The 24303-nt window shown below is 47.1% G+C and overlaps 1 protein-coding gene across 1 annotated transcript in view; it reads right to left on the bottom strand.

Moving 5' to 3' along the window:
- The window catches only part of LOC139256360 (sorting nexin-25-like), a gene marked incomplete at its 3' end in the record, with an annotated part of 215905 nt that overhangs the window by 21615 nt on the left and 169987 nt on the right, over positions 1 to 24303 (bottom strand). The window contains exon 7 of the mRNA XM_070874206.1: positions 18981 to 19051. Within this exon, the coding sequence (XP_070730307.1) occupies positions 18981 to 19051 (71 nt within the window). The remainder of the gene's footprint in view (positions 1 to 18980; positions 19052 to 24303) is intronic.

Below are 24303 nucleotides of genomic sequence, written 5' to 3'. Positions count from 1 at the left end.
AGAGGGGGGAAAGAGGAGAAGAGGGGGGAAAGAGGAGAAGAGGGGGGGAAAGAGGAGAAGAGGGGGGGAAAGAGGAGAAGAGGGGGGGAAAGAGGAGAAGAGGGGGGGAAAGAGGAGAAGAGGGGAGGAAAGAGGAGAAGAGGGGGGGAAAGAGGAGAAGAGGGGGGGAAAGAGGAGAAGAGGGGGGGAAAGAGGAGAAGAGGGGGGGAAAGAGGAGAAGAGGGGGGGAAAGAGGAGAAGAGGGGGGGAAGAGGGGGGAAGAGGAGAAGAGGGGGGGAAGAGAGAAGAGGGGGGAAGAGGGGAAAGGAGAAGAGGGGGGGAAGCGGAGAAGAGGGGGGGAAGCGAGAGAGGGGGAGGGAGAGGGGGGGGGAGAAGAGGGGGGGGGAGAGGAGAAGGGGGGGCAGAGGAGAAGGGGGGGGCAAGAGGGGGGGGGGGCAGAGGAAGGGGGGGGGAGGGGGGAAGGGGGAGGGAGAAAGGAGAAGGGGGGAGGGAGAAAGGAGAAGGGGGGAGGGAAAGGAGAAGGGGGGAGGGAAAGGAGAAGGGGGGAGGGAAAGGAGAATGGGGAGGGAGGTTGAATGGCCCGGCCTGGCCCAAAGACTTCAGGCAGGGCCCGTCCCCAGCACCAGATTTACAGATAGGTGGCGTTGGGTCGGGTCGGGTCGGGTCGAGAGCACGGGTCGGGTGGGGGGAGGAGGGAGGTCGGGTTGGTTCAGGTAGGTGGGAGGGAGAGGGCGCGGGTCGGGTCAGTTCGGTTCGGGTCGGGGGGGGGGGGGGGGTGTGAGGGGGAGGTCAGGTTGCGCGGGTCGGGTCCAGTCCGAGTCCGGGGGGAAGCAGGGGTCAGGGTCGGGTCCGGGAGCGGGGGGGGAGCAGGAGTCGAGTCGGGTCGGGAGGAAGCAGGAACTGGGCGTGGGAGGCAGCCTTATGCACGCAGCCCCAAGCCCTGGCCAAATGCTTCGGCCCCTCCCACACAGTTTTGGGCGCCTGGAGCTATTGCACATGCGCGCCCACTGTAGCGCGCATGTGCAGAGATCCCGGCACTGTTTTCAGCGCAGGGACCTAGCTCCGCCCCCCACAGCTCATGCTGCGCCGCACCGAGCTGCAAACGACTTGCAGGGAGCCGGAAAATTTGTAAGTTTTTTTTTAGGCGCACTTTGTGGCGCGAAAAATGGGTGTCCAGGTCGGGGCTGCGCCGTTCTAGGTGCGGGTCCGAAACTTGGGCCCATAATCTTATACGTTTCAATAAGATTACCTCTCATTCTTCTGAATTCCAATGAGTAGAGGCCCAACCTACTCAACCTTTCCTCATAAGTCAACCCCCTCATCTCTGGAATCGACCTAGTGAAGCTTCTCTGAACTGCCTCCAAAGCAAGTATATCCTTTCATAAATATGGAAACCAAAACTGCACGCAGTATTCCAGGTGTGGCCTCACCAATACCCTGTAAAGCTGTAGCAAGACTTCCCTGCTTTTGGTTAAGATGACTGACCGATGTAGGATGTGTGTTGAGTTCATTATTTTGTATTGTTATGTGAAGATATAGATGAGGAATAGAAGAAGGTGGAACCTTGGAGCACACTGGGCTCATCTTACCAAGTGTTTCTCTGCAAGCCTTTGAAAAGATTATAGAGGCACACATGAGGACGTGTGTGAAAGACACGAATATTCATTTCAGATCACAAGAAACTCTTGTTACACTCCTGGGATACACCATCATGTAAATAGACATGGGGAAGTGCATATTCACCCCTATAAGCAAAATGCCAAGACATCTTATTACAAGAGTGACCAACGCTGCTATAGTCAATATATCTGGGATGGTTGTTTTTGTCCAGCGGGTGGAGAATGATGGTAGGGGTATTGTAAGTGAATGTGCAATTGTGGATATTAAGAAGAACAATAGATTAAAAATGATAAAAATGACTAAAGTTCCATATAATGGGGATCTTGAGTGATGGCCATGGGTGGAAAAATTGATATGCAGAGTGATGATGAATAAGAACAGGAAGTGGAGCAGTTAGAGAAGAGGAAGCGGGGGAATTTAAGTTTAGATATAAATCACTGAGGACAAGGAGTCACTTGAGGCGAAGACTGAGTGAGGAAAGTATGGAGGAGATTTGGTGAACAAGTCACTAAATGAATCAGATGGTGGATAGACAGTAAGGACCTTGAAAGAAGTGCAGCAGGGTTGGTGATGGATGAGGTACTCAGAGAAGAAGCTGCAGGTCAGTTAGGTCAAAATGGGACCTGGAGTTGAGAGACACTCAACCACCACTGCAGTTTGGGTGGGAGTGGTGGATGGAATGTATAGGTAAGGCAGTGCGGTCTCTCAATGAGAAGAGAGTCACAGTCAGCAAGCCAGGTTTCAGTCAAGCTCAGGATGTCAACAGAGTTGTCAAGGATTAAGTCATGAATGGAAAAGACCTTTAGTAGGGCAATTTTCAGTAGACTAGTAGTAGAAAGTGCACCAATGTGTTTATGAGAAGGGCAAGAGTCAGACAGAATGGAGAGAGAGAATTAAAGTAATGAAATGGGGTGAGCACTAACAAAGAGGAAGAACAACAACCATCAACAGGGTCAAAGTGAATCCAGGAGCAGCAACTGCACAGGAGATTGGGCCTGGGGAAGGGGTGCGGGAAAGAGAAGACAGAGAGAATGTGCGTGAAAGGAAAAAGGAAAAAAAAAAGAAAAGAGATGGGAGTGAATGGCTGGGACTGGAAGAGAAGATGAAAGGGTGGGGCAGAGTAGACTGGGAAACATGGAGGTAGGGCAGACATAAGAACATAAGAGATAGGAGCAGGAGTAGGCCATTTGGCGCCTCAAGCCTGCTTCGCCATTTAATAAGATCATGGCAGTCAGGTCTAGAGGAGCGGCAAATATATACACGTTTCACGACAGCACCTACAAATAGGTATTGTACAAGAGCAGTTTTGCTGGGGGTGGGGGGAAAACATTGGCAGTTAATGTTCCAAGAGATCAACGGGGTGAGATTGCTACAGAGCAGGTAGAATTTGGCCTGAACTGGAGTGAATAATTAGCACTAAATCATACTTTGTTTTATAATCTAGTTGATTTTTTGCAAGTACTGACTGGGTCGGTTTAATTGACAACCTAACTATTAATTAGGTTTGAATACACTGGTGGCTAGGTGCGATGTATTGCTGTTTGACCATTTTGGTAGTTGTTTATTTGTGCTATGTTGTTTTGGGTAGCTTTAAGTAGCTTGTACAAGCGAGAGACAGATGAGTAAGGGAAAGTAGCTGATTGAGTTTGAGGGAAGGTTGAGAATAGCATTTTCAGCTATTTGAGTATTTTGGAGCTCATTACGACAGGCCACAATGTTGTGTATAACCTGCATGAGTTTCTGGAAACCATGAGTGCCAAGGACTACCATAGGCCTATGAAGTATGTCTAGCTGGACTTGCCCAAGCTATGTCTGAACTTAAACAGCTGGAGACATTTTGGACATGTTCCTAAAGTGTAAACTGCAAAAGGTGTTCACCCCATTGTGAAACAGACAGAGGGAAATGGGTGGCCATCAACCAGGGGTCAAACAGAAGGACTTTGATGCAGGTAGTACAGGATAGGCTTGGGGGTCAGATAAGTATACATACAGTACTGAATACCGAGGCTGTACGCAAGAATGGTGACACGGGAAGGGAATCACAACAATGCTATGGCACTGCGAACCATGTGGCTAATGGGTGGAAGCAAGGTGTTGAGGAAGTCAAGTGGTAGTTATCAGGGATTCTATTCATTAGCATAACAGATCGCATGTTTATGTAGCTGGGACAGGGGTCCCAATGGGTCAACTGAGCATTAGAGAAAAATCTGGAATGGGAGGGAAGAAACCTTCCCTCTGGAACCATTGAGATAAGGATATGAGATGTTGGGTTTCCAGAGCTTTAGAAACTCTGTGGTGGGGAAAAGCTCTACCAATAGGGCTGCACCTAAACCTGACAGGTACTAATGTCTATGCAGAGAGAGTAAATAGAGCAGTGGGAGAGGATTTAAACTCACAAGACAGGGGGAAGACAAATCTAAGAACGTACAGAGGAAGAAGCTAAAAATAAGTACAGTGAAACAGCACAGCATTCTAAAATAATAAGCTCAAGAGGGGGCTATGGAAAAGTACTACTAGCAGCATAAAGAAGAGAGATTCAGGAGAAATATAATGAAGGAAAGAATGAAAAAATGGAAGGGAATAGAGTACTAATGAGTATGAAATTTGTCAGGGTTTCAAGTGTTTCTAAGCAAATATGCAAAGCATTAGAAATAATGCCAGGGAACTGGATGCACTAACTAGAATTGTGGAACATAACATTTCACCCTTGACAGAAACTTGGCATTAAACATCCCTGCCTACAAAATTTGCAGGAGGTAGAGACAAAAGGAATGGAGGAGGGGGGTAGCCTTATTGTTTAAAGACACAAAAATAAATGTTTTTATTGATGGTGGATTAGAGTTGAAAAATAGGAAGTGATCTGTTACTGTATAGGGACCATTTCCCATACCTCGGGAGCCTCTCATCAACCAGAGCAGACATTGACGACAAGATTCAACACCGCCTCCAGTGCAGCCTTCAGCCGCCTGAGGAAAAGCGTGTTTGAAGACCAGGCCCTCAAAACTGCCACCAAGCTCATGGTCTACAGGGCTGTAGTAATACCCACCCTCTTGAATGGCTCAGACACATGGACCCTGTACAGCAGACACCTCAAGTCGTTGGAGAAATACCACCAACGACGTCTCTGCAAGATCCTACAAATCCCCTGGGAGGACACACGTACCAACATTCGCGTCCTCGACCAGGCCAACATCCCCAGCATTGAAGCACTGACTACACTTGATCAGCTCCACTGGGCAGGCCACATTATCCGCATGCCAGACACAAGACTCCCAAAGCAAGCACTCTGCTCGAAACTCATTCACGGCAAACGAGCCAAAAGTGGGCAGAGAAAACGTTACAAGGACACCCTCAAAGCCTCCCTGATAAAGTGCAACATCCCCACTGACACCTGGGAGTTCCTGGCCAAAGACCGCCCTAAATGGAGGAAGTGCATCCGGGAGGGTGCTGAACACCTCGAGTCTCATTGCCGAGAGCATGCAGAAATCAAGTGCAAGCAGCGGAAAGAGCATGCAGCTAACCTGTCCCACCCACCCTTTCCCTCAACGACTATCTGTCCCACCTGTGATAGGGACTGTGGTTCTTGTATTGGACTGTTCAGCCACCTAAGGACTCATTTTAAGAGTGGAAGCAAGTCTTCCTCGATTCCGATGGACTGCCTATGATGATGATAGGGAGTACATTATAGATCACTGAATAGTGGGAAAGAGGAGGATGGGAATTGCAAGCAATTTATCGAGATTGACAGTGGTCGCAGATTCGTAATTAAGGTGAAACTTTAACTATCCTAAAGCAGGCGCACACGCAAATACACAAACACAATACTGAAAAACCAAGCAAGACATGGTGACTTGTGCTTACTCTCTCAGCCCTTGTCTCAAAGAAAGTCTTTGAAGACTGAAGTGCACTGAGAATGGTTGTAGTTTAAAAGCATCTCTGTACCGAGAGTTTTTATGTAGCTGGAATTTGAAGGATAAGCTGAGGAATATTTTGTTCCAAGATTTTAGCTGTTACTCATGACCACCAGGGTGCAGTAGATGCTGTATCAGCTGAAGAACTGTTCTTTTTTTAAAAAAAACTTGTCCCATCAATTTTAATCCAAATGAAAAACAGCTCAACAATCAGCAGCATCAATAGACATGCCACTCTAGATAAATGTATTCCAAAACTGTATCAGATATAGAATGATGTAGAAATTTACAACACAGAAACAGGCCATTCGGCCCAACTGGCCCATGCCGCTGTATATGCTCCACGTGAGCTTCCTCCCAACTTACTTCATCTCAACCCATTATATCTTTCTATTCCTTTCTCCATTATGTACTTAGCTAGCTTCCCCTTAAATGCATCAATGCTATTCACCTCAACCATTCGATGTGGTAGCCAAGTTCTACATACTTGCTCGTCTCTGAGTAAAGAAGTTCCTCTATAATTCCTTCGTGAATTTATTAGTGACTATATTGTATTTATGCCCTCAAGTTTTAGATGTCACAAGTGGAAACATTCTCGCTACATCTATCCTATCAAACCCCTTCATAATTTTAAAGATCGCTATCAGTTCACCTCTCAGTCTAGAGAAGAGCCACAGCCTGTTCATTCTTTCCCGATAGTAATACCCTCTCATTTCTGGTATCCTCCTTGTAAATCTTTTTTGCACTTTCTCCAGTGCATCTACATCCTTTTTTATAATATGGAGACCAGAACTGTGCACGGGTACTCAAAGTATCATTTATCCAAGAAAACAGTTAATGGGGTGAAATTATGCCTCAATTGATCCACTTAACCCTGACCTTGGCAGTGAGGCCACAGAGATTTTAAACTCCTGGGTTTCTTCTGCATAGGCCCAGTCAGAATCCAGCAGGGGTACTCCAGCTGGCTGGCAGTCAGCATCGGAATGTCGGTGGCAGGAGACCACCGCTCAGGTAAGTGGCTGGTGGGGGTCCAAGAGGGTTTTTTAATTGGAGGGGAAAGCCCAGGGTAGGAGAGGTCTAAACGTTCCTTGTGGGGTCAGGTGGAGGTGTGCTCCTCTGAGCCCCAAAAGGAAATGTTTTTTTTTTAAATTTGGGGCCTCTTCGAGCCCCAACCCCTCTTAACATAAGAAATGGGAGCAGGAATAGGCCATACAGTCCCCCAAGCTTGCTCCACCATTCAATCATGGCTGATCTTCGACCTCAACTCCACTTTCCCACCCGATCTTCATATCCCTTGGTTCCCTCAGTGTCCAAAAATCTATCAATCTCATTCTTGACTATACTCAACGACTGAGCACCCACAGCCCTCCAAGGTAGAAAATTCCAAAGATTCACAACCCTTAGTGAAGAAATTTCTCTTCATCTCAGTCATAAATGGCTGACGTGTTATCATGAGACTGTGACCTCTCGTTCTAGACTGCCCAGTCAGGGGAAACAGCCTCTCAGCATCTACCCTGTCAAGCCCTCTATGAAATTTATATATTTCAATGAGATCATCGCTCATTCTTCTAAATTCCGGAGAATATAGCCCCATTCTACTGAATCCCTCCTCATACGACAACCCTCTCATCCCAGGAATCAATCTAGTGATCCTTCGTTGCACCCTCTCTAAGACAAGTATATCCTTCCTTAGGTAAAGAGACCAAGAGCCCAAAATTCACCACCATTTAGCTCCATTTTTTTTGGAGCCAAGAGTGTTTTTTGGAGCTAACTTAATTTTGCAAATCTCGCCAATGTTATAGCACCGTCCTTAACATATAACAGCCGATTCTTTAGTTAACATTTTTATGACGTCACTCGGGGTCAAACTCACTCTAACGCCATTTTTGCGAGTTTCGCCAAAAAGGGATTTTTAAAAAAACGGCACTGGGGACCGCTTTGTAAAACCTTACCTTACCAACTCGGAGTCCAATCGAAATCGGCGTTACAGACGTCATCTTGTTTATCGAAGTGGAGTTATAGGTTTTGGAGGGAGGGAACAAGACTTATATCCAAATTAATTAAAAATGTTTGTTTGTGCGGAGGGAAAAGAGATACTTTACATACTGCAGTAAATTGCGAACTGAAGTTCCACCACCGAACCGCTGCTCACTGGGCTCGAGGCACACAGGGTCGGAGTGCCAGCCGACAGGATCGCTCCCTCGGCCGGACACAGGAGCTCGGCACTTGGCTTCAAAAAAAGCCTGGGGGGGGCGGTGGGGGAGGAAAGAGAGGTGAAGCCAAGCCGGGGAGGGGGGGGGGGGCGGCAGCGGGGGGGCCATTCGTCCAGGAATAGGGGCGTCCGTGGCAGGCCATTTGCGAGCCGTTGGCTGGGACAGGGAGTTTCAACATCAAAACACTCCCAGGGCAGGTACAGCACGGATACAAAAGCAAAATACTGGATGCTGGAATCTGGAATAAAAACAGAAAATCTCAGCGGGTCGGCACGGGAAAAATCAGCACGGGTTAGCTACAGAGTAAAGCTGTACATTACACGTTACCCTGGAAACCTAAGTGCTTGGGCATGCGCAGAGAACGGACCGCAGTTTTTCGGCGCCATCAATTAGCTCCACCCACAGAAGTTAAGGTCTTTGTGCGCGGCGCCAAATTCAAAAAGAAAAATGACGAAACTTAGACGTTTTTTGGCACTACTTCGGCTTAAATAAAATCAGCCATTAATCTTAAATAGCGCCAAAAAAAGGCAATGTGGAATTTTGGGTCCCAAAATTGTACACAGTACTCCAGCTGTACAATTGCAGCAAGACTTCTTTACTCTTGTACTCTAAACTCCTTGTAATTAAAACAAAACAACTTCCCGCTGGGTTGGCGTAATCTGAGCCTGATCAACTTATTTAAATAAGTATCCCACCGGTTTCCTCAGAAGATCAAAAAGAAAAAAATAAAGTCTTGCATTTATATAGCACCTTTCATGATCCCAGAACATCCCAAAGCACTTTACAACTAATGAAGTACTTTTGAAGAATAGTCACTGTTATAAGTAGGAAACGGGGCAGCTAATTTGCACACAGCAAGGTCCCACAAACAGCATTGAGATAATAACCAGATAATCTGTTTTAGTGACTTGGTTGAGGGATAAATATTGGCCAGGACACCGCTGCTCTTCTTTGAAATAGTGCCATGGGATCTTTTACATCCATCCGAGAGAGCAGACGGGGCCTCGGTTTAATGTCTCATCCGAAAGATGGCACCTCCGACAGTGCAGCGCTCCCTCAGTGCCACACTGGGAATGTCAGCCTAGGTCATTTGCTCAAGTCCCTGGAGTGGGACTTGAACCCAAGACCTTCGGACTCAGAGGTCGAAACTGCTACTCACTGAGCCATGGCTGACATGTGGGTTAAAGTCTGGACCTGCGGGAAGGTGCAAAACCTTGGCGGGCAAGTCCCAAGGATGATTTTAACTGCCTGCCCAGTTTTTGCTGGGCAGGCAGGGTTAACGTTGCCCGCCCGCCCCCCCTCACCACACACATACTTCAAAGTACCACCTTTTACCAGAAGTGCAGCAGCTTGTTGGGATGCACAGCTGCACTGCGCAGCAGTGGAGTTAAATCTTTCTTAACACAACTTGAGACTTGAAACCCAGGGATTATTTTTCGGAGCACTTCTGTATTGTAGCAAATGTCAGGGCTGCATCTTGCTTCTGCTCAAAATGCCTAATAAACATGTAATCGATCAGTAAATGAAATGGAAACCCACTTATATAATGGAATAAGCACAGCGCTGCATGCATTACACTCAAAACTGATTTTATGAGCAATGATTCAGAACTTGGCTTGCTCGGAGTAAACAAATCAGATCATCACATCCATTTTAGTGGAGTACTTGCTAAACCTACAAGTGAAGCAAATGGGCCTGCTTTGCTTGCCCAAAATATCCAATTGTGTAATAATCCATAGTCATCTCTTTATTAGTGGAATAATGTTATTATGGCAATGTTTCAATGTCATTTGCAGCTATTTACAGCGCTAATGTTCAGTCACACTGTACAAGCTGTTTGTTCCTGCTTCAGTTTATAACGTTACTGGATTTCTTCAGAAAAAAAAGGCAGGGGAATAGAAATCCCATATATTATAATGACCCTGTAATCTCAGCACAAATGATTCAGCTAAATAATTACTGTAAAGAACACTTAACAGACAGCCATGAAAAACTACAAGATCCCACCAATGACAGGGAGCTGATGGGGTTCCTTAGAAAAGAGCTGAGTGTTTTTAATTTGTACCCATTTGTTTCTTTTAAATCCTATAAATTCAGTCAGTATTAGTCGCTTTCTTAGTTATGAGAAGTATGATTAAAAAGCTTTTATTTTATTCCATCCAGTTTTAAAAAAAATAGTTGTTCCCATAGATTTGCTCAGACTAAAATATTAAACAGAATATTAAAATTTCAGTTATCACCCATATCCTAATTATTTGTATTTTGCTTGCTCCTCATATCAAGGTTTGGTTTTTCGTCAATATTTGGTGTACAATCCTGCGTATTTTTGTACTCCATACAATTAGCCTTCTTGCTGAATTCCTTCTGTTGCTTTGAAATATGCTTACTTATGCAAAAATTACATTTTATATTCAGCAACTGCATGCCTGTTTTTAAAATAATGTACATACCCTACAACAATTTGTTCAATTTCAATATTCCCATTGGATTTTTATTTGTTTTCTTTGAAAGGGTGAGGGAGTTAGCAATGCTGCCCAGGGAGTGCATTGGCTCGGAGGGAGGGAAGTTGGTCTGGGACTGGAGCTGGTCTCAAGGCTGAATTAGAAAGCAGGGATACACAGAGTACTCAATGTGAGGGAGCACTCACATCGGGAGGAACTGAGCCTGTAAAATCAGAAGAGTAGTCATGGGAGCCAGCCAGGACATGCATCCACCGTGGCTCAGTTGGTAGCACCCTCGCCTCTGAGTCAGTCAGTTGTGGGTTCAAGTCCCACTCCAGTGACTTGAGCACAAAAATATAGGCTGACACTCCCAGTGTAGTGCTGAGGGAAGTGCCGTCTTTCAGATGAGATGTTAAAACTGAGGCCCCGTCTGCACTCTCAGGTGGAGGTAAAAGATCTCACGGCACTATTTCAAAAAAGAGGAGTAATCCTCGATGTCCTAGCCAATATTTATCCCTCAATCAACATCACTAAAAACAGATTATCTGGTCATTATCACATTGCTGTTTGTGGGAGTTTGCTGTGAGCAATTTGGCATCAGCTTTTCTTACAATAGTGACAACACTTCAAAAAGTAATTCATTAGTTGTAAAGCGCTTTACGATGTCCAGTGGTCGTGAAAGGCACTTTATTACTTTCTCAAGGCCATGAAGGAGTCTTGGGACCTGTAAGGTGGAAAGGACGGGACAGTAGGCAGCCTAGACACAAGGCCCGGGACTGCATGATCACCTCAAAGGACAAGGGCAGCAAGCTCATGGAAACACCATCACCTGCAAGTTCGCCTTCAAGTCACACACCATCCTGATTTGGAAATATATCGCCGTTCCTTTATTGTTGCTGGGTCAAAGAGTGGTCCCAGAGAGTGGTGAACATGTGGAATTCTCTACCACAGAAAGCTGTTGAGGCCAATTCACCAAATATATTCAAAAAGGAGTTAGATGTAGTACTTACTACTAGGGCGATCAAAGGGTATGGTGAGAAAGCAGGAATGGGGTACTGAAGTTGCCATGAACTCACTGAATGGTGGTGTAGGCTCGAAGGGCTGAATGGCCTACTCCTGCACCTATTTTCTATGTTTCTAAAATCCTGGAACTCCCTCACTAACAGCACTGTGGGAGTACCTCACATCACAACTGCAGCGGTTCACACCACCTTTTCAGCAATGGCCAATAAATGTTGGCCTTGCCAGTGACATCCCAGGAATTATTTTTTTTAAACTGTGGAAACTGCAGTTTTATTTCCTACTTATATTACGTTAGCTTTACAGTACAACTGTGGTCTTTGCACATACGGTGACGCAGCCTGTGCCGGCTGAGCCGTGCCGTGGTTTACAGGAATTGTAGCGCAGTAGTTTGGTTCTAAACATCAGGATTCAGCTGTGCTATATCGGACTACTGTGTACCAGAGGTCAGGGATGTTTATGATACCTGCTGACTCTGCTGAGGTGCAACAGTCCAAGCAGTGGGATAAGAGGGGGGGAAAGGGACAGCAGTTGGGGTGACTATAAAATGCAACAGCTCATTTACAATTTCCCTTTCCTCTAAGCTGTTGCTTTTTAAAAACAAGCTAATTGTGTTATTGTTGGAGATGTATCATGCGGTAGATGGGGGAACTGCCATGGTGGCTTGATCTAATTTTTTTTTTCCCGGTGCAATGTGATTAATGAAAAATTTAAATTGAGAATAGGTTTGGATGCTATCATTGATGAATAACGAAAGTAGAAAATAATTCATTAGAAAGAAGAAAAAAACAGAAACTTAAAGACTAAACTAATAAGAAAGAAACCTGAATAATGTTAGCAATCATAATAGACAAAGAAATGTAATTCCAAAGATATTTTTTTCTTTAAACAGCAAGTGGTGATAAACTCAGAGTTACTGGCTTGAAGGAGATACAGAGGCCCACTGTTGGAGAGCTGAATTATTATTAGCAATGTTACAATCATAAACTCGAGGATGATTCAGCATCAACTGCCCGTTATCGCAGCTCCCTCACATCATAACTCTTTCAAGCATTGCGGTGTCATCAACATTTGCTGTTGAAACAAAAATATTCCAAACAAGTCTTCTGAAATGGACTTAGTACATCTGCAAGATACGGTCTATGGTCTGACATTAACAATTCTTATCAGTGCTCCTACTAATCCTCCACCAGCAATGTTTGAGCTGGATTGCGTCATCTGAGGAGGTGGCATGGGAGCTCAAGGTACAAAATGTGAGTAGTGTAAAAATAAGCTAGAGTTCCTTTCTGGGAGTAACTAGGCTGCAACCAACCTCCAGCTCGAGCCGCTTGTTGATCTGTGAACTGCTCGTTTTCTACTAATTATAACATCTACCTTTCATCACCTGCACTTTCACTTGAGTCTGTTCCTCAGTCTGCATTAACTGTGCCACATCTAAAGGAATTGATTTATCGCAGGATGCAAATCTTCCTTGCTAAAGACGTTAACATTCCATGCAGTGCCAAAAAAAATCCCGAACCCTTTGAAGCAGTTTTTGAAGAACAGCACATCAGAAATAATCTCAAAACAAAGACACCTTCCCCCGGAGGTAAACAAAGGAGGTAGAACAAACCTACCCCATTATGTCAGACTTGTATCCTATCCAGTTGTCCTCCGTCAAGAACTCAAGATTTTCTCAATCCCCATTGTAAGATCCTATATCGTAAACCAAATAGTTCCATATTTGTTTTAGTCGGACATTATTCTTTCACTCCCGTTCTCCCCCACCCTCCAACTAGCCAGTGTTTTATTTATTTTTTGTCCAATAATAATGCAAATAATATTTTGCTCGTTGTGCATCATGCCATGGTTGCGAGCAGTAAGCTGCAATACTCGAAGTCCAGGTCCACTCGAAGGTACTAGCACACTCCATGGGAAAGTGGTAAGTGTCTGCTACATTGTTGTAACGAGTGCGACTGAAAGAATACAATAAAAATACATGGTTTTATTTTTTTCTTTCCTCACCAATTTGCTCCCCTTCCTCTCTTCTCCTGGAGAAGTAAACTCACTGGTGGGTTCAGTTCCATCAGGATCTCCCCATATACTAATATATGAAAAGGATAGGGAAATACCATATGGTCCAACTAGCTGCCCCAGCCAGGCACAGTGCAGCCATGCACACTACTGACCCACCATCCCAGCACTGCAATCTCCTGGGAAAGACAAATAAACAGGAAACAAAAACTCATGGAATTCTTCTCTGATCCCTGAAGGCAACTGAATAAAGCCCAGCTATCCCACAACATACCCTCGATACCCTCCCATCTCAGGAACTTGACCAGTTCCCTTTTGAAGGGCTACAGGGAATCCATACTCACCGCATGGTCGATAATCTGTTCCGTGTGCCCATTATTTATGTGCGTGGCTTGACACGATCACAGAGGGACATTATCACAGAGAACAACACAGCTAAATCTGTCCATATCCAACAAACACATGTGCAATTCCATCAAGGGTTGCTGGATAGTGATCAGGAGTGGGAACCGTGGCCAATTTTCCCCCTCTCTAATCCAGCACCACCTTTTCCAATGATGGTAACACCCTGGCTGAAATCAGCAGACAAAAGATCAAACCTGCAGTCAATCCTGGTCCATATCACTCACAAATGTTGACTGGATAAACTCATGGAACATTTGGGGGAGCTACCTTTCAATATGAGCTAATTTTGCACAGCTTATATTAAATGTAGACATCTACTCCCAAGTGGTGAATGGTCAATCTCATCTACTGGAATGTTCACATGTCTCTTTAATGATTATCTCCAGGGCCCATGCGAAGTTGGAAAACATCAACATCTGGGTCATTTCTGCCTGTGGAAGACAAGCATGGAAGCCAGACTCGAGAGGAAAATGCTATAGACAGTTTTAATTTTTTTTTTTATAAAAGATTTAAAGATTTATACCAAAAACCCAAATATAATCTTGACAAGTAGTGAGTCTGTAGATGACACAAAAGCACTGGAAATTACATAATAGAAAACCCCATGGAGAGATGAGAAACAAGGGGGCCAAGTTTCAGCCCGAGTTGCTCCTGTTTTTTTGGGAGCAACTGGTTTAGAATGGAGTATCTTAGAAATTGCAATTCTCGGCATTTAGTTTGCTCCAGTTCTAGTCAGTTAGAACAGTTTCAGTTTGGAACAGATTTTTTTTTTCAAAAGGGGACGTGTCCGGCCACTTACGCCCGTTTTGAAGGTTTAGGCAGTGAAAACTTACTCCAAACTAACTTAGAACGGAGTAAGTGTAGATTTTTGTACGTTCGAAAAAAACCTCGTCTGCACTTAGAAAATCAGACGTAGATTACAAATCAGGCGTAGGGAATGGGGGGGGGGGGGGGGTTTAAAAGGAAAGTTTACAAACATTAAACACTTCAGTTTTACAAATAAAGAGCCATCATCAATAATAAATGATAAATACATCAATAAATCAATCAAAAAAAATTAATAAAAAGTAAAAAAATTTAAAAAATCAATAAATAAAAGTTTTTCTACTTACCGACTGCAGCACCGGGAGCCCTCCAACAGCGTGCTGGGGCAGCCCCCCCACCCCCCCAGTGTGTGTCTCTGTCAGTGTCTCTATCTCTCTGTCTGTCTGTGTGTCTCTCACTCTGTCTGTCAGTGTCTGTGTTTCTGACAGCGAGGGGAGGGAGGAGAAGAGGGGGGGGAAGGGAGGAGAAGGGGGGGGGGAAGGGAGGAGAAGGGGGGGGGGAGGAGAGAGAAGCGGAGGTCGGGGGGGGGGGAAAGAGAGTCGCGGAGGTCGGGGGGGGAGGAAGAGAGAGTCGCGGAGGAGGAGGAGAGAGTCGCGGAGGTCAGGGGGGGGGGGGAGGAGAGAGTCGCGGAGGTCGGGGGGGGGGAAGGAGAGAGTCGCGGAGGTCGGGGGGGGGGGAAGGAGAGAGTCGCGGAGGTCGGGGGGGGGGGAAGGAGAGAGTCGCGGAGGTCGGGGTGGGGGGGGGAGGAGAGAGTCACGGAGGTCGGGGGGGGGAGGGGAGGAGAGAGTCGCGGAGGTCGGGGGGAGGAGGAGAGAGTCGCAGAGGTCGGGGGGGAGGAGGAGAGAGTCGCGGAGGTCGGGGGGGAGGAGGAGAGAGTCGCGGAGGTCGGGGGGGAGGAGGAGAGAGTCGCGGAGGTCGGGGGGGAGGAGGAGAGAGTCGCGGAGGTCGGGGGGGAGGAGGAGAGAGTCGCGGAGGTCGGGGGGGGAGGAGGAGAGAGTCGCAGAGGTCGGGGGGGAGGAGGAGAGAGTCGCGGAGGTCGGGGGGGAGGAGGAGAGAGTCGCGGAGGTCGGGGGGGAGGAGGAGAGAGTCGCGGAGGTCGGGGGGAGGGGGGGGGGAGGGGAGGAGAGAGTCGCGGAGGTCGGGGGGGAGGAGGAGAGAGTCGCGGAGGTCGGGGGGGAGGAGGAGAGAGTCGCGGAGGTCGGGGGGGAGGAGGAGAGAGTCGCGGAGGTCGGGGGGAGGGGGGGGGGAGGGGAGGAGAGAGTCGCGGTGGTCGGCGGGAGGAGGAGAGAGTCGCGGAGGTCGGGGGGAGGGGGGGGGGGAGGGGAGGAGAGAGTCGCGGAGGTCGGGGGGAGGAGGAGAGAGTCGCGGAGGTCGGGGGGGAGGAGGAGAGAGTCGCGGAGGTCGGGGGGGGAGGAGGAGAGAGTCGCGGAGGTCGGGGGGAGGAGGAGAGAGTCGCGGAGGTCGGGGGGGAGGTGGAGAGAGTCGCGGAGGTCGGGGGGGAGGAGGAGAGAGTCGCAGAGGTCGGGGGGGGAGGAGGAGAGAGTCGCGGAGGTCGGGAGGGAGGAGGAGAGAGTCGCGGAGGTCGGGGGGGAGGAGGAGAGAGTCGCGGAGGTCGGGGGGGAGGGGGGGGGGAGGGGAGGAGAGAGTCGCGGTGGTCGGCGGGAGGAGGAGAGAGTCGCGGAGGGAAAGAGTTGCAGAGCCCGGGGGGCCGGCGGGAAGAGAGTCACGGAGGTCGTGGGGGGGGGGGGGGGGGAAAAGAGGAGAGAGTCGCGGAGGTCGGCGGGGAAGAAACTCGCTGAGGTCGGGGGGGTGGGGGAAGTTGCCGAGGTCAGGGGGGGGTCGGAAAGAGAGTTGCGGAGGTCGGGTGAGGGTCGCGGAGGTCGGGGGGGGGAAAAAAGAGAGAGTCGCGGAGGTCGGGGCAGGGGGAGAGTGTTGCGGATTTCGAGGGCCGTTGGGGGGGGGGGGGGGCGGAGCGGAGGTCGGGTCGCCGGTGCGGGGAGAGCGGAGGTCGGGTCGGGTCCGGGGAGCGGGAGTCAAGTCGGGTCGGGTGGTGGGTGAGCCTTATCCACGCAGCCCCAGTGAGGCCATTCGGCCAGGGCTAGGGGCTGCATGCTTCGGGCCCCTCCCACACAGTTTCGGGCGCCTGGAGCTACTGCACATGCGCGCCCACTGTCGCGCGCATGTGCAGAGGTCCCGGCACTGTTTTCAGCGCAGGGACCTGGCTCCGCCCCCTACAGCTCATGCTGCGCCGCACCCAGCTCCAGAGGACCTGGAGGGAGCCGGAGAATAGGTGAGTTTTTTTTTTCGGCGCACTTTGTGGCGTGAAAAACAGGCGTCCATTTTAGGCGCGGCCCGAAACTTGGGCCCACTGTTCTAGGGCAAGACTACATATGAGGGAATGAGCCAAAAAACATATTTCACTTTTTTCTAGTTAAAGAATAAAGAAATACTTGCATTTATATTGCACCTTTCACAACATCAGGGTGTCCCAAAGCACTTTATAGCCAATGAAGTACTTTTGAAATGTAATCACTGTTATAATGTCGGAAACACAGCAGGCAATTTGCGCACAGCAAGCTCCCACAAACAGCAATGCAGTAATGACGAGATAATCTGTTTTTAGTGATGTTGATTGAGGGATAAATGTTGGTCAGGACATCAGTTATAACTCCCCTGCTCTTCTTCGAAATAGTGCCATGGGATCTTTTACATCCACCCGAGAGAGGAGATGGGGCGTCGGTTTAACATCTCATCTGAAAGACGGCACCTCCGACAGTGCAGCACTCCCTCAGCACTGCACTGAATTGTCAGCCTGGATTTTTGTGCTCAAGTCTCTGGAGTGGGACTTGAACACACAACCTTCTGACTCAGAGGCGAGAGTGCTACCCACTGAGCCACAGATCTGTATCATTCAATTGCAGAGGATAAATCAAGTCATATCTCAAAACAACCTTGCCATATTCCAGTGCACTCTTGTACGCAATGAACAATGGATATGAACACATATTTTATCAAGCAATAATGTACTTCAGGAATCATTCCAGCGGATGGTCTGTATCAATAGCATTAATTATTAATGCTGTTAATAAACTCTAATTTCAAGCAAAGGTAGCTAACTGCATGCCACAAATGTATTGCTGTTCACAAACTTCCAAGTCCCACAAACATCTTACCACCTCCTGACACTGTTTAACAACTGCTCCTGAGAAATTACCATGCTCTAAGCTTTAAAGAGCAGCAAAAAGAGAACTGCTAATATAAATGCTTCCAGCCATCGTCTGCAGACACATTGTGCTAACCTGGTCATCAATTCCTACACTGACCTTCACTTACAAACAACAGTAACTGAAATCAATTTTAATTTCCTTCTGGCAGAATTTGGCAAGATCCACAATTCAATAAGAGATGTGAGGAAAAAACACAGCTCAGTCACTGCTATCTACATGACTCCTTATTTAAAGAGAGATATACTTGCATTTAAGCCAGTTCAGAGAAGATTCACGAGGTTGATTCCTGAGATGAAGGAATTGTCTTATAAAGAAAGGTTGAGCCTATACTCATTGCAGTTTAGAAGAATGAGAGGTGATCTTCGTGAAACATATAAGATTCTGAGGGGGCTTGACAGGGTGGATGCAGAGAGGATGTTTCCCCTCGTGGGGGAATCTAGAACTAGGGGGCATAGTTTCAGAATAAGAGGTCGCCCATTTAAAATGGAGATGAGGAGGAATTTCTTCTCTCAGAGGGTCGTGAATCTGGAATTCTCTACTCCCAGGGAGCTCTGGAGGCTGGGTCATTGAATATATTTAAGGTGGAGAGACACAGATTTTTGAACGATAAGGGAGTCAAGGTTTATGGGGTGGTGTCCGGGGAAGTGGAGTTGAGGCCAAGATCAGACCAGCCATGATATTAAATGGCAGAGCAGGCTCGAGGGGCCAAATGGCCTACGCCTGCTACTATTTCTTATGTTCTTATAATGCTGGAATGAACATGCGAGATGAATCAGTTCACCTGATGTCTGTTCTGTGCTGAATCATCAGATGTAAGCTACAGTGGCAGTGGATCTACAAAACTAGCACTCTTTGGAGGGGGGGCGGAAAAAAGTAACCAAAAGTGACAAACAATTGTCCAGCCATCTCAGTCTTGACCATAACCTGCTGGAGTATTCGGGGCCAAGGGCACAGTCTGCCTCACTGGTGATGGTGTGCCACAATAGAACATTCTGCTAACATACATTAATAACTCACCTTTGGGACAAGCTATCAGAGGGCCACCATTTCCTGTGGAAGCCAAGTATTAGCCACTATCTTAAGGATGGGGAGAGTCAAGGGGAGTAAACTGGAGGCGTACAAGAATTTATCACATCGACATTATCCCTGCTTACATTGTACAAAAATAAAGACGGCCTAACTCGGTTACTGCACGAGATATTAATGAGTGCAGTACAACAAGCTGCAAGTGTTGCTGAGGTTCCATGTGTGGTGAGAGGATTTTAGTCAGGGGAGCACTGGAAGGGAACTCAGTCGAATGCTTACCTTTTGGTTTCTTCATCTGCGGTAAGCTGCTGATTGTAGTTGCCTGAATAATTTCAACGACAATTTGATACCTGTTTAAGAGACAAAATTTTGAATTCTTTAGGTTTAAGTAGCATTGTGTTCACAAATTAGCGACAATTCCATAAAAAATACACAGTAACCATAGCAAATACAGCGCCAGAGTACAGAGCTGTCGACTAAGAGATGCAAATTTCAATTCTATCCCAATGGACTTTAGGCTAAGTGCAGACTTGTTCAAGGCTTTTAAAATGCTGATGGTTTTAAATCGGCAAATAAGGAAACTATTTCCACTCGTCAGTGAGTCGGTAACCAGAATGCATAGATTTAAGATCACCAAAAGAACAAAAAAAGAGGTTAGTAGAATTTTCTTTTACGTAGAGGATCATTAGGACACGGAATGTGTAACAGAAACGGTGGTAATAGCAGAATCTATACTCTCTTTTGAAAGGGAAATAGATAAATATTTGGAAATAAAAATTTAGAAGGATATAGGGAAAGGTTAGGGACTGAATGGTTTGGTTTTTCAGTATAATGGCCTCCTTCTATGCTGTAAAATTCTAGGCTTCTACCCTTGCGAACAAATGTCACAAAATACCCTTTTTATGACTGATTAAACCAAGTTATTTCCCTTTATTTTCTCCAATGTTCAACCATGCCTTCCTCCTTCATCACCTATCTTCTGTTGTTCGGCTTCATGGGACTGCCCTCACATGGTTCCATCTTATCTGCCCCAATGTTGCTAGTACATCTGCATCAATGACTACTCTCATTACACACATATAGTCTCCTTTGCGGTCCACAAAATCTATCCACACCACCTCCCCACCCGTTCCTCATCTCACACTGTCCCTCAATGACATTGTCTGGAAGCATAGTGTCAGCTTGCCCATAGCTACCTCTACCTATCCATTACTTCCATCATTATCACAATCACCTCTGTGCTGTCAGATTACCCAACATTAAGTCATGCAGGAATCAAAATTTCCTCCAGCCGATCATCAGGAAAACAGAAGTCATGATTTTCAGACCGTGATAGATTTTCCCAATGTTAGGGAAGTCCAGAACCAGGGGTCACAGTCTAAGGATAAGGGGTAAGCCATTTAGGACTGAGATGAGGAGAAACTTCTTCACCCAGAGAGTGGTGAACCTGTGGAATTCCCTGCCGCAGAGAGTTGTTGAGGCCAGTTTGTTAGATATATTCAAAAGGGAGTTGGATGTGGCCCTTACGACTAAAGCGATCAAGAGGTATGAAAAGAAAGCAGGAATGGGGTACTGAAGTTGCATGATCATATTGAATGATGGTGCAGGCTCGAAGGGCCGAATGGCCTACTCCTGCACCTATTTTCTATGTTTCTATGTTTGCTTTCTTGTTACCGATTCCATCTGCCCCCTCAGCCATTAGCTCAGGTTGAACGAAGCCTCGGTGTCGTATTAGAATCATAGAAAATTACAACATAGGAGGCCAATCATGTCCGTGCCAGACGAAAAAGAGTTACCCAGCCTAATCCCACCTTCCAGCACTCGGTCCAGAGACCTGTAGGTCACGGCTCATTGGGCTCAAGTTTCGGACCCCCGCTAGAAAGGGGCACATCAGAGAGGTCCGCCTAATTTGTGGAACAGAAATTGCACCGAATACTTACCTCGCGATTCTCGGATATACGTCGGGTTGTTTTCAGCTCAGCGCAGCGCAGCAGGAGCTGAGGCACAGCCCTGCGCCAAAAAGAGTGCCGGCAGCTGCGCGCGTGCACAGTAGCTCCTGGCCTTCCCAGCGCTTCCCGTCTCCGGGCAATGACCCTATCCCTGGCCGAAAGGACGTCGCCACTATCCCGGGCCAAGAGGCCTACCTGCCCTTAACGCTTCCGCGGCGGGCCCGCCCGGCATCTCCTGGGGGCGAGCCCTGCCCGAAGTCCTCGCCGGCGGTGGGGCCCGCCCGCCCGGCATCTCACTGCGGGCAGGCCCCACCCAAAGTCCTCGCCGGCGGTGGAGCCCGCCCGCCCGGCATCTCACTGCGGGCAGGCCCCACCCAAAGTCCTCGCCGGCGGTGGGGCCCGCCCGCCCGGCATCTCACTGCGGGCAGGCCCCACCCAAAGTCCTCGCCGGTGGTGGGACCCGCCCGGCATCTCCTGGGGGCGGGTCCTGCCCGAGCAGCTCTTCAGCAGTCTGTTGGAGGGCTCCCGGTGCTGCAGTAGGTGAGTAGAAACTTTTAATTTTTTATTTATTGATTGATTTATTGGTTGATTTATCATTTATTATTGATGGCTCTTTATTGGTAAAAGTGAAGTGTTTAATGCTTTGTAAAATCCCCTAACTTCCCTTCCCCGCCCCCATCTCTCGCTACCTGCGCCTAATTTATAAAGTGTAGGCAAGGTTTTTCTGAGCGTACAAAAATCGACATTTACTCCGTTCTAAGTTAGTTTGGAGTAACTTTTCGCTGCCTAAACTTGCAAAACAGGCGTAAGTTGCTGGTAACGCCCCCTTTTGAAGAAAAAAAAACTACTAAAACGAAACTATTCTAACTAACTAGAACTGGAGCAAACTACATGCCGAGAATTGCAATTTCTAAGATACTCCATACTAAACTAGTTGCTCCAAAAAAATAGGAGCAACTCGAGCCCTTTAAGTGCACATCCAAGTACTTTTTAAATGTAATGAGGGTTTCTGCCTTTACCACCCTTTCAGGCAGTGAGTTCCAGACCCCCACAACTGTCTGGGTGAAAAAACTTCTCACGTCAGAGTTGAGTTTCAAACACCATATACTATCCATCACCAAGGCTGGTTGCTTTTTCTTCCATCCCCCTCACCCCAACTCAGCTAAAAGCCTTATCCAAACTTTTGTCACCTGTAAGCTTCATTTTTCAATGTCCTCCTGTTGGCCTCCCATTCTTTCCCCCCATAAATTCCAACTTATTCAAAACTCAGCCTCCTTTATCCTATTCTGCACTAAGTTTGAATCGCCCATCAATCCCATCTAAATGTAAAATGATATTGAAAATTAGGTGATCGTATTGGTCGAAAACAACTGTTAAGAAAAGTACAAGACACAAAACTTCTTTGAAGAAAGTTACTGTACTGTTGTCGAACACTTTGGGACATTCTATGGAGAGGAAAGGCACAATGTAATTTTTTCCTCGCAAAAAATACATTGAAAATTTTGCTCACAACAGATCAAAGTACAGAGATGGAAGCTATTCATCTTATCCATGATCTCCCCATCACAGCATTCAATTGCTTATTCAATTGTTCCAGATGTTTTGCCTCCACTGCCCTAATCAATCATTTCAGGTATTAATCACTCGTGAAGAACATCGATACTGAAAACGTGTTTATCAGTTTGTATCCATGTCCCCACATCCTTCAGTTGTGGTTGGACTTGAAATAGCGTCAGTATTTCCCATTTCTATTCCACTTGTATATCTCACTGATGTCCTCTGTCATTTGCCTCTGTTCAGAGCGAAGGATCCAGAGTTTTTCTAACTTGCACACAAAACTCAGTCCTTTGACACGAGGGTCAACCTCATGGCCCGTCTTTTGCATTGCCCTTGGTGGCCAGAATTAAACATAAGGGCCGAAATTCAGGATCCGGATAAGGCCCAACGGCAGTATCGAATGGCCGCCATCTTGCAGTCCAATGGCCGCCACGATCCAAATTCACCTCGGGGATTTTTCGGACAGTCCCCACTTCTGCCCCGCTGCTGCCAACTGCCCCAAGCACATCATCAAAGCGCCACCGTCGCTCTCCTGCACCTCCAGCCCACTCCGCGCAAAACTTAGCTAAAAAAATCCACGAGCCGCCGTGCGGTGCCCCCAACAGCTTTTTCTGTCGGTGCACCTTGTTTTTTGAGAGCGCGCTATGGCAGCGCGGCGGTCCGACAAGGGGAGGGGGCACTGCTGCGGCCACCATGATCGTTTTTCCAGCCGACTTCTCGATCGGCCGGACAATTATGGCCCCCAACTAGCAGCCTGGCACCCCCTCTTGGGTGCCAGGCCGCTGGCCCAGCCAAAACCCTCCCTGGTGACCCAGTGGCCGAACCTAAAAGAAAAATCGCTCCTTCTCTCCCCTTTAAATGAGGGGAGAGACGTGGTGAAACACACGCGCACTGATGTCACTCCGTCGCGCTCTCACTTCTGCCCCCTCACCAGCATTTACCGCCACACTTCCACGCCCATTATGACCAACTTCCGGACTGCTCCAAAAAAATTGCCATGAGGTGAAAATGGATCAAGAGTCAGACCAGACGGTAAAAACATCTAAAAAACGGTAGGTGCGCCAGCTTTCTGGCGGGCCTGAATTTCAGGCTGTAGTCTAAAGAAAAACAGCGTCGTCATTGCCACACCTGTGGCTAGTCAGTGATTTTTATTAGACAACACTGCTCTAGAGCAGTGATCTGGATTGAGGGACTACCCATTACTTGAAATGAATAATAAATGTTAACAGTACATTTAAAGACTGAATTAGATCACATCAATTCTTCATGATTCCATGTAATTGCTAAAGCTAATTAAACCCCATTAGTAGATTTGAGTTCCACCCGACTGAGAATCAAACATTTTGCGAGTCAGATCATAAATGGAGAGCTTACAATCAGTTACAGTACTTCAAACTTTGAACAGTGCCAATAAGAAAAGCAATTCAAATTGATGCACACACCCAGCATTATAGGGACAAATTCAACATGACAACTGGCACTGGGCCTCTACTCATTGGAATTCAGAAGAATGAGATGTGATCTTACTGAAACGTATAAGATTATGAGGGGGCTTGACAAGGTGGATGTAGAGAGGATGTTTCCACTGATAGGGGAGACTAGAACTAGGGGACATAGTCTTAGAATAAGGGGCCACCCATTTAAAACCGAGATGAGCAGGAATTTCTTCTCTGAGGGTTGTGGATCTGTGGAATTCGCTGCCTCAGAGAGCTGTGGAAGCTGGGTCATTGAATAAATTTAAGACAGAGATAGACAATTTCTTAACCGATAAGGGAATAAGGGGTCATGGGGTGTGGGCAGGGAAGTGAACCCGAGTCCATGATCGGATCAGCCATGATCGTATTAAATGGCGAGCAGGCTCGAGGGATCGTATTCCTGCTCCTATTTCTTATGTTCTTATGTATGAAAATTCCAATAATGCTAATAATGGCTGAGAGGAATAGCAAATGATGTAATAGTGACTGGAGCAAGTTCAAGGCACTAATTCAATCAAGGAATTTTGACAATAAAGAGAGCTTGTGGACCTTATAAATGTCAGGAGAAAGATAAGATTATCACTGCTGCTAACTTACTGCTAGCCATTATTTGTTCTTTCA

This window comes from Pristiophorus japonicus, unplaced genomic scaffold, assembly GCF_044704955.1.
Source record: "Pristiophorus japonicus isolate sPriJap1 unplaced genomic scaffold, sPriJap1.hap1 HAP1_SCAFFOLD_710, whole genome shotgun sequence".
NCBI classification, from domain to species: Eukaryota; Metazoa; Chordata; class Chondrichthyes; family Pristiophoridae; genus Pristiophorus; species Pristiophorus japonicus.
The sequence above is the reverse complement of the archived record's forward strand: the minus strand, read 5'-3'. Positions and strand labels throughout refer to the sequence as shown.